At 68.0% G+C, this 10,021-nt stretch overlaps 1 protein-coding gene across 2 annotated transcripts; it reads right to left on the reverse strand.

The window, feature by feature from the left end:
• Positions 1–2,654: 2,654 nt before the first annotated feature.
• Positions 2,655–5,863, reverse strand: PCGF1 (polycomb group ring finger 1). Of its 2 annotated transcripts, none has more exons than XM_084203871.1 (9): positions 5,551–5,863; positions 4,646–4,751; positions 4,389–4,541; positions 4,068–4,139; positions 3,869–3,977; positions 3,717–3,750; positions 3,513–3,599; positions 3,356–3,436; positions 2,655–2,810 (listed from the first exon to the last, which is right to left on the reverse strand). In XM_084203871.1, the coding sequence occupies exons 1-9, from the start codon at positions 5,644–5,646 to the stop codon at positions 2,763–2,765; spliced, it is 786 nt and encodes a 261-aa protein (XP_084059997.1). In that variant the 5' UTR covers positions 5,647–5,863; the 3' UTR covers positions 2,655–2,762. The 2 variants fall into 2 exon arrangements, with proteins under 2 accessions (XP_084059997.1, XP_084059996.1); XM_084203870.1 differs by having other exon boundaries at positions 3,513–3,596; positions 5,551–5,773.
• Between the last annotated feature and the right edge of the window lie 4,158 nt (positions 5,864–10,021).

Genomic DNA, 10,021 nt, shown 5'->3' on the forward strand with positions numbered 1-10,021 from the left:
CATGGCCCCTCACCCGGCGATGGGGTGTGAGCGTGCCGGGGCTCATCTGTCTCTGTCACGGCTGCCGGTGCTGCCGGAGCATGGCGGGGACGGAGCAGCCGGGGGGGCTCAGCAGCCCGGGGTCCCCTGTCGGTGCCCATCCCCAGGGCAGGGGGTCAGCGGGACCCCCAGAGTGAGAGCCCATGGGGCTGGTGGGCTTTGGGGGGCTTTGGAGGGGGCCCAGTGAGGGGCAGGGGTGGGGGTGTGGAGTTGGAGGGGGCAGAGCTTGGGGACATGGCATAGGAGGGAGGGATGATGCTGTGCCCCCCTCCCCGGGCTGTGCCGTGCCCCCAGTGCCCCCACAAGGCACAGGAGCTGCAGGGCTGGGGAGGGCGGGGGGCTTGAGGAGTCTCTCTGTGGGCTCCCTCTCACAGACACCCCCGCCCAGTACTGCTCCTGCAGCCCCCTGGCACATCCCTGCGACACCATGGGTGAGTCCCTTCACCTCTCACCCCGCATCCGAGCCCTGGCACCCTCCACGCTGGGGGTGCCACCATTCCCAGGGGGATTCCTGGGGGTCCCACAGAGCCAAAGAACTCCTAAGGGTCCCGTCGCCCTGGTCACGTGGGTCCATCCATGCCATGCCCAGATCCTCTCGAGCAGAGCTGGGGACCCCCGACAGCCCCCCAGGTTAAGGACAGGGGGCTGGGGGCTCAGGTTTCCCTCTCTGCCGGGCTGGAGCCGGGGGCCATTAGCCCCCTCGGAGCATGACGGGCCGGGGGGACATCAAAGTGCCTTCAGCTCGTCTGCGCCTCGGGGGTACGGGAACATCCCCCCAGTACCTGCCCCTGCCCCGCTGGATCCCCCAGCCCTCCTGTCCCCCCCTCCCCAGGGCAGCCCCCGTGGGCGCTGGGGCCAGGCCGTGGGCGGGGGGCTCATTTAGCAACGTCAGCCCCGCAGTTGGTTTGAATTAGGCTCCTCCGGGGCCGGCGCTGATAAGGGAGGGGGTGCAGGGCTGGGGGGGACGTGGGGGGCTCCGGGGGGCTTCCTGCTCTGCCGTCTGTAACTGGCTGCCAGAGCCGCTGCTGACAGACACAGGGACAGCCCCCGCCTCGCCACCCCCACCATCCGTCCATCCATCCACCTACACGCCCACTCTCCCACACGCAGCCCCCGTTTGGACCCCTGTCCTGCACCCCCAGCTCTCCAGCCCTGTTTGGGATCCCCATCCTGCTCCTCCACTCCTCCAGCCCTGGCTGGCACTCCGATATTGCACCTACAGCCCTCCGGTGCCAGTCGGCATGTCTGTCCCACACCTTCAGCCCTGCATCCTGATTTAGGATCCCCCACTCATCCTTCTGACCCCATTTGGGACCCCCATCCTGCACCCCCACCCTTCCAGCCTCGGCTGGGACCCCAGTCTTGCACCCCAATCCCTGTGGCCCCGTTTAGAACACCCATCCTGCTCCCCCACACCTCCAGCCTTTTTTGGGACACCCATCCCGTACCCCAAACACTCTATCCCTGCTCGGGACTCCCACCTTGCACCCCAAGCCCTCCAGCCCTACTGAGCCCCCCATCCTGCTCCTCCAGTCCTATTTGGGACCCCCATTCCATAACCCCGCCCCTCCCTCTCCGGTTGGGACTCCAATCCTGCAGCCCACCGCTCCAGCCTCATTTGGAACCCCCGTTCCGCCCACCCACCCCTCCAGCCCCAGCTGGGATCCCCACGCCCGGATGGCCTCGCAGCCCCCGCGTTTCCCTTCGTCCTTGTGGGGGCTTTGGGCAGGCGAGCCCGGCCGCCCCCCGCCCGGTGAGCGATGGCCGACAGCTGGGCCGGGCCGGGCCGTAACCGGATCCCCCGGCGGCGGCGCGGGGGTTCCGGCGCGGGGACCGAGCGCGGGGCCGGGCATGAAGGACGGGCCACGGCGCACCCGGTGCCACATCCGTCCCGGTGGGTCCTGGACCGCGCCCACCACAGGATGGGACACCCGGCTCGGGGGGCGAGGATGGAGGGGAGATCCCCGACAGCCCCCGGCACCGGCACCACCGTACCGGGGGGACGGAGCGGGGTCAGCACCGGCGGGCTTTGAGCCCTCCGGAGCCGCGTTCCCGGGATCACCGGGATCACTCGGATCCGGCACCTGTTCCGCCCGCGGCCGTGGGTCCCGGCCCCACCCCAGGGACACCTCCGCCCCCGGGACCCCCCGCCCGCAGCTGTGCCCGTGGCTGCCGCGGGAGGATCCAGATGGCGGAATATTGTCCCGGGCTAATTAGGGCGGCGCGGGCGGGGGGGCTGCGAGGCTCCCCGCTTCCCCCGGCAATCAAAGGGCCGATGGCTTTATTAAGGCTCATTATGTGGGGCGGGGGGGCCGGACACGCGGCAGGCAGCCGTGACGGGATCGGGACGGGATCAATGTGGGGAGTGCCTGCACGGGGCTGAGGGGCTGCGAGACCCCCTCGGCACGGCGGGGGAACGGGGACATGGGGGTTGCACAGCCCCACCGCCCACAGCACACCCCCAGCACCCCATGACTCAGCCCCCCATGGGTACAGCCCACCTGGGGGTCACCGAGTCCCCAATGCAGCCCCCCAGGCCCTGGAGCTGCTGGAGCAGAGGGGACCCTCCTGAAACCCTCAGAGCAGCCCCTCGAGACAAAGCAGGGAGTCAAGGGGGCTTTTCCACAATTTTATTCCAAAAATAAATTCGAAGAGGGGTATAAGTTATGGGGGTGGGGGGCAGGAGCAGGGCTGCACTGGGGGGCAGTGCCCACCCCCTGCCCCTACCTCCTCTTGTCCTTGATGCTGTAGTGCAGCAGGAGGGGCGCAGGCTGTGGGGCAAGGGGGGGGTCAGGGCTGGGGGATTCCAGCCAAGGACCCCGCTTGGGGCAGAGACCCCAGATACCAACCCAGGAACCTGGGGTAGGGACTCCAAACCCCAGCCCAGAGACCTCCCCCCACAGACAGGGTCCTCCCATCCCAGCCCATGACCCCAAACCTCAGGCCACGGAATGCCCCCAGACAGGGACCACCCCCCATCCCAGCTCATGACCCCAAACCCCAGCCCAAGATCCCCTTGAGGCAGAGACCCCAAACCCCAGCCCTGAAGTCCCCTGGTACAGGGACCCCAATCCCAGCCAGGAACTCCCCTTGGTCTGTACCTCAAACTTGGCCAACCCCTTTGGGGACCCCCTATTACCTGACCCATGCAGGGGCCAGGGACCCCCCCAGATCACCACTGCAGCCACTGACATTAAAGATCCTCAATCCCCCAACCCCACACTGCCCTGAACCAGCCCCAGAGGGTGACCCCATCACCCCCTGGCAGGGTGAACCCCAAAATCAGAGCCTGCCATCCCTTATGATGGACTCACACCTTGCCAAACCAGCGTGAGAGCCAGAGCTGCTTCATTGTCATGTGGTCGGGGAGGGGCTCGTTGTCAAACAGGATCTGCACCTGCACAGGGGAGCTGCATCAGGGGGGCCAGGATACCCCTGGGGGCAGGGACGACCCCCCCTGGACCCCCACTCACGTGCTGCAGGGACAGCCCCAGCTTGTGGCACAGGACCCTCCGCAGGTGTCGGATCTGTGCCCTCACCGAGCACCTCACGTATTTCTGCTGTAAGGGGCAGAGAGGGTTGGGGGCTGTGGGGGTCTGCAGGAACCCCACACACCCCTGCCAGGGCCAGGGTGACAGCTGGGGGTCAGGCCTGGGTCTGCAGGGAACCCCACTCACCTGCAGCATGGCCTTGCTCTTGTCCTTGCTGGAGCTGTGGCAGGAAGAGAAAGGGACATGTGTCCAGAGTCTCACGGGTCAGGGCCATGCTCAGTGTCCCTTGTGTCCCCTCCCCAACCCCACTGAGGGGCTGCAGCCCCCCCCGGCCTCACCTCAGCTTCTCCAGGCAGAGCGAGACGTGCTCGTCGTAGCGGAAATAGTGGGCACGCGAGTGGTCAAAGGTGCTGTAGGGGAGCCCCATGGGGTCACCCCCCACCGTGTCTGGGGACACAGGTGGCACCATCAGCCCCCTGTGCCCCCGACACCCCCCCAGCACCACGGCTGGCTGCCCCCCATGCCCCCCTGTCCCACCGTCACCGCTGGGCTGCGTCACCCGGTCGAGGCCTCGGGACTGGTAGAACTCCCGGATCCGCTTCTCCTCACCTGCAGGGGACAAGTGGTTCAGGGACACACCTGGGCCCAGCTGGCCCTGAGGGCAGTCCCTGGCTGTCCTCCCTTCCTCCCTCCACTGCACCAAGCCCTCACCATGTCCCCATCCCTTTTTCTCTCCCTGTCCATATCCCCATTCCTGTCCCTGTCCCCACCTAGCTCCCCATCCCTGTCCTCATGCTCCCCATACTGTGCTGCAGGACATGTCCCCTGAGCGCCCCCGTGTCCCCTGTGTCCCCTTACTGTGCTGCAGGCCGGGCACCAGCTTGTAGACGATGTCCTGCATGACCCTGTCCAGTTTGAGGTTGAGCAATGGCTGCGTCTCGTGGATCTTGGTGTTGCACATGGGGCAGTACTTGCTGGTCTGCAGGTACTTCACAATGCAGCTCTTGCAGACTGGGGACAGGGACAGGTGTGGGGGGACAAGGACAGGTGTAGGAGGGGTGGGACTGCACGCCCACAGCCCCCCCCAAGCCCCTCAGCCAGGTGGGGACACTCACAGGTGTGCAGGCACTCGGTGATGGTGGTGGCGTCGATGAAGTACCCGGCGCACAGGAAACACACAATGTGCTCGTTCAGCTCCTTCATCTTCACCTTCACCTCCTCCTGGGTGGGGACACATCACTGTCACCTAGAGCATCCCGAGACCACCCCCACCTGTCACCTGGAGACCCCTCTCATCCTTCACTTGGAACCCCTTTGCCCAAGGAGCTTCTCCTGCCATTTCTTTAATATATTAAAAAATGGGATTTTTGGGGAGTTGCACCCCTTGTTTTGCTTTAATATGCCACAAAACAGATTCTGAGGGACTGAACACCCTCGTCTTGCTAAAATATGTCAGAAAACGGGATTTTGTAGGGATTGCCCCCTGTCTTCCATTATTGCACCAGAAAATGGGATTTTGAGAGGCTGGCCTCACTGTCTTACTTTAATATGCCAGAAAATGGGATTTTGGGGGACCCCGCCTCCTATTTTCTCTTATTGTGCCAGAAAACAGGATTTTGGGGGGCTATACCTCCTGTCTTCCATTATTATGGCAAAACACCGGATTTTGGGGTGCTGCACCCCATGTATTGCCTTAACATGCCAGAAAACAGGACTGACCACTCTGTATTCCATTATTACGCTAGAAAACGGGACTTGAAGGAGGGTGGATACCCTGTTTTGCCTCATTATAGCAGAAAATGGGATTTTGGGGGTCCGGGGACGCCACCAGCCCAGTGCCTGCTCCGATCCCTGACCACGCCCCCTTCCCCAGGCCCCGCCTTCCCGCACCGCCCCTCGGTCTCACAGCGCCCCCCAGCGGCGCCACTGCGGCACCTCCCGTCCTCTCCCGAGCTGGCCCCCGGTGTCGCCGCCACCGCCTCCTCCCGGTGCCTCCCGCCCTCCCGGTACGGCTGCTCGCCTCGTTCCGTAGCGGGTCCATCTTGTAGACGGCCTGGAGCTGGTTCCGCAGCCGCATGGCGATGGCCATCGGGCCCCCCTGAGGAGGCGACGCCATCTTAGAGCCGTCTCCGCCTGTGGCCTCGCGCACTTCCGTGTTCGGGGCGGGGCCGCGGCGAGCGGCGGGACTACAACTCCTAGCGTGCCCCGCGAGTCTCGAGTCGCGGCGGGCAGCGCAAGCTCGGCCCTGTGCTGATCCTTCCCCACGACCCACGGGGAGAGGCCCGGGATCCCGAGACTCCCCGACCTCGTCCGTGAGGGGGACCCGCCGCGAGCCGCCGCCACCGGACCCGCCGTGTTTAGGGGAGGGCGTTCCCAGCGCTGGCCAATAGCGAGAGGGCGCGCTCTTAACGGACAGCAGCGGCCACCAATCAGAGAGGGCTCTGCGTGCGCGTGGTGCTGCGGAACGCCGCCAGAGGGCAGCAGAGCAACGCGGGGGAACGGGAGGGGCGGAAGGGGCAGCGGGAGTGCGGGGGGCGCGGGAGGGAACCGGGGGGACCGGGGCCTGAGGGGATCTGAGGGGGCTTGAGGGGGCCTGAGGGGGTCAGAGGGGGCCTGAGGGGTCTGGAGGCTGCGAAGGGCCACGAAGGGGACGAGGAGTCTGGGTGGGGCGCGGGGTACACGCGGGGGACTCGGAGGGGTGGGTTAGGAGGGGTCCGTGAGGTGCGGGAGATCTGGGGGGTTCAGGGGGTCTGGGAGGATTCGGGAGGAGACACGGGGGTGTCCCGACGGGGACTCAGCGTGAACGGCGGCAGCGAGGGCAGGGCTGGGCTCAGGATGCAGCGGCACCGGCAGAGTCGGGGTGTTTGCCCCGGCAGTTCGGGGTACCGGGGCACTTCGGGGTGCCGGGGTTCAGGAAGGGTTGGGGTGCTGGGGTGTCGCTGGGGTACCAGCGTGCTGACAGTTTGGGGTGTCGCGCTGCTGTTGGTGCTGACATTTGAGGTGTCCGGTGGTGGGGTGCTGGCAGGGTTGAAGTGCTGGCAGTTCGGGGTGCCAGGTGCCGGGGTGCTGCAGTTTGGGGTGCAGCAGTTTGGGGTGCCCAGGTGCTACAGTTTGGGGTGCCAGCGGAGCAGCCCGCGGCCCCACCCGGCGCAGCCGGAGCCACGCTAATGAAGGTTTGGCTCAGGGGAAGCAGCGGCCGCGCTAATGCGGAGCCGAGCCGAGATCCCCACGGCTCCTCACGGACTGTGCCACCCCCCGGACCCCAGACCAGACGGCGGGGAAGGCTGGTCCATGCCAGGGAGTGGGAGCGTGCGGAGGAACGGCGGGACCCCCGAGCAGGGGCTGGCACCCATCACCCCAGCGTGGAGCTCCTGGCACACAGCCGCGCTGCCAGCTCTGCTCCGGCACCGGCTCCGCACGGGATGCCACGGCCAGAGACTGGGTGGGTTTGGGGGTCCTGATCCGTCCCGGTCATTGTCATGGTCCTGGTCACGATCCTGGCCCCAATCCTGATCCAGGTCCCGGTCCCGGATACGGGTAACAGCCCTTACTCCACCCCTCAGCTTCCTCAGTGTGCCCAGTGCAGTCGCGCTGTCCCACCGGAGCGTCTCAGCCTGGCACCGTGCGGCACCGGCCGAGCCCCGGTGACCCCGGTGCCAGCCCCTCGTCCCGGGCGGCGCACGGTGTGTGGCCGAGTCCTGGGACCAACACGAGCCCCTCCCGGTACCGGGGCGCCGGCGGGCAGAGGCTCCGGGCCAGTCCCCGCCCCGCCGTCCGCCCACCCCCTGTCCGCGCCTCCGGGGAGGCGAGAGCGCGGCGGGGCCGGTGACCCCCGGCTGGGGAGGCTCCGGTCCCATCTGTACCTGCCAGGAGCCATCCGGGGAGGGGCGGGGGTCATAGCGGGGCTAAGGCGGCCCCACGGCGGGGCAGCATCGCTTTCTGCCGCCGCCGTGAGGAGAACCGGTACCGCACCCGGCAACGGCGCCGCGAGTCCCGGCCGGGCCAGGAGCGAGCTCTGTGGGTGGCTCTGGCGTGGGCCCCGGGGACCGAGGGCGGAGAGCCCGTCCCGGGGCTGGGGTCCCGGCAGCCGGTACTCCCGGAGCCGCCCCCGCCAGGCGGGCACGCGCGAGGCCGCGGATCCATCTCGCCGTTAATAATTGATGGCGGGAGCCGCCGGGGCTGCGCGGGGCTGCGAGGCCGAGGCTTTTAGCTCAGCCCTGCTCAGATATTCAGCTCCATTTCCGCGGCACGGCCGGGGCGGCTCCTTCTGGGAAGCGCTGCCGGGCGTTTTCCCGGCCGGAGCCCTCGCTGGGGCTGAGCGAGGCTGGGCTGAGGCTGGACACACTCATGGCCGCAGTGGTGCAGGGCAGCAGCGTTAGCTCCCCCCCTCCCCCCCTGTCAGGTGGACCCCCCAAGGGAGGCAGGGGACCCCCAGGGTGGACAGAGGTCCCTGTTAGATCGGGCAGGGCGGATAGGGGTCCTCTATTAATCCCTCTGAGGTGGGCAGGGGTCCCTGTTAGATCAGGCAGGGGTCTCCCAGGGTGGCTAGGGGCCCCTCATTAATCCCTCCGAGGTGAGCAGGGGTCCCTATAGGGCAGCGGGGGCTGGGTGCTCATGGACTGAGCTCCTGCCTAATGCACCGAGTACATCTGCAAAATCCAATTAACCTTCGATAACGAGGCGCTGAGCGACGTGGCTTTCAGCGGCCACCAGCCACCGGCACGCTGTGCTCCCCCGGCGGGCACCGGCCCACCAGGACGGGCAGCACTGGCACCCGCAGCCCCCAGGCCAGGCAGACCCCCCCCTAAAAGCCGCTGGCTGGTGTCGGACCCTGGGGTGGTGACGGTGGGGTACCCCGAGGGCGTGGGAGAGGGGACCGGTGTGCTCAGCCATGTGTCCCGTCGCTTCTGGGCACTGCTCCCACTGACCCGTGGGGCTGGAGCTGCCTGTCCTGCAGCCCGAGCGGGGGGTGGGGGCTCCGTATGCCCCCTACTCCCACAGCACCCCCTCCGCCCCCTGCTCCATCCCTCACCCCCCACCGACAGCCCGGGGGCTCTCAGCTCCCGCTCCGCTGGCATCCATCCCCTCTGCAGCCCCCCCAGGCCAGACTGTGCCCCCCCAGCCCTTCTGACCCTGCTCCCAGACCACGGAGCTGGGGTCTCCAGGGTTTGAGGGGGGTGGTCCGTGCTACACCCCGAGTCCGGAACCGCAGTACCCCTGTCCCCCGCCCCAGGGGCTGCAGCCTGGCGGTGCCCGGGGGGAGCAGCCCCCCAGCAGCCGGGTGTTGGCGTCACCGTGCAGCCGCCCACGCACCCATGTGGCACCCGGCTCCTCCCCGAGGACACCGCGCAGACGCCGAGGGCCACCGTGACGTCCGAGCGGGCGACTCGGCCGTCGGGTCCGCGGGAGCCCGCGGGGACCATCCGCGGCCACGGTGACCCCATCCCAACCCCACAGCGGTCCCATCCCGGCTCCATCCCGACTCCGTCCCATCCCCATGCCGGCCCCATCCATCCTCCATGCCAGCCCTCCGGCGTGCCAGCCGGGTCGGGGTGGGCACCGCGCCCACCGGCTGCTGCCGCCTCACCCCGCGCACCCCGTCCGGGTGCCGGCGCCCGCGGCGGGCGGGCGGCGGGGGGCACCGGGAGTGTTTCATGCGGTTAAGAAGTGTCTGATTGAGGCAGGAGGCGCCAGCAGCTCCCCCGGGAGCCGCAAGCCAAGGACTGGAGGACCAAATGCAGGCTAAAGTAATCCAATCTGGGCTGGTTCATCTAATTAGCCCAGAATTAACCCAGCAGCCAGAGAGGAGCTGACTGTCCCTCCAGTTTGCCAGCGGGTTTGGGGGGAAGCGGGAGGAAGAAGGGGACGTCCAGCGGTAATGAGATTACGGGGGGGAGCGGGCGGGAGCGGGTGCGCGGCAGCCTCTGGCCGGTGGGAGCGTGGGGCCCTGCCAGGTCCCCGCCGCGCCACCGCCGTGATGGTCGGGGCACCGGGCCGGCACCGGGGACAGGCAGGGACCCGTCCCTGCGACCCCTGCCCCGGCAGTAGCTTCGGAACCTGCGGCGTCCCCGTGGGGGATGGAAGCACCGGCACGGGCGGCACCGGGGACGTGGCACTACGAAGCCGCGCAGCTGCACCGGCAGCCCCGGGGCCACGGTGGGGGACGGGGCGAGGAGCCCCGGCAGCTTCGGGCAGCACCTCCGTGGTGGGGCGGGCAGGGGCCAGACCCCACAGACCCCATGTGTGACCCCCTGCTCCCAGGGGCAGAGGGGCGCGGAGGGCGCGGGGCGGGGAGATGCCGGTGCAGCTCTGGCGGTGGCGGGGCCCGGTGCTGCGCTGGCTGAAGGCTGATTCCGTGCTGGGACTCGGCAAATGCCCTTTTTTCTGCAGCATCCCCTCCAGCTGTCACTGCCACCCACGAGAACCGCCAGGCCCAGCCCCTTGGGGTGGGAGGGGGGACACAAAGGACACAGAGTTGCTTGCTGCGGTCG

The sequence above is a fragment of the Fringilla coelebs genome (assembly GCF_963513975.1).
Source record: "Fringilla coelebs genome assembly, chromosome: 4".
In the NCBI taxonomy this organism is placed as follows: Eukaryota; Metazoa; Chordata; class Aves; order Passeriformes; family Fringillidae; genus Fringilla; species Fringilla coelebs.

Excerpts from the sequence above, each read along its gene's own strand:
- PCGF1 (XM_084203871.1), bottom strand. The coding sequence starts at position 5,646 with ATGGCGTCGCCTCCTCAGGGGGGCCCGATGGCCATCGCCATGCGGCTG. Across the intron at positions 4,542-4,645 it reads CACCGAGTGCCTGCACACCT|TCTGCAAGAGCTGCATTGTG; the intron begins GTGAGTGTCCCC and ends CCCTGTCCCCAG. Across the intron at positions 3,978-4,067 it reads GACGCAGCCCAGCGGTGACG|ACACGGTGGGGGGTGACCCC; the intron begins GTGGGACAGGGG and ends CTGTGTCCCCAG.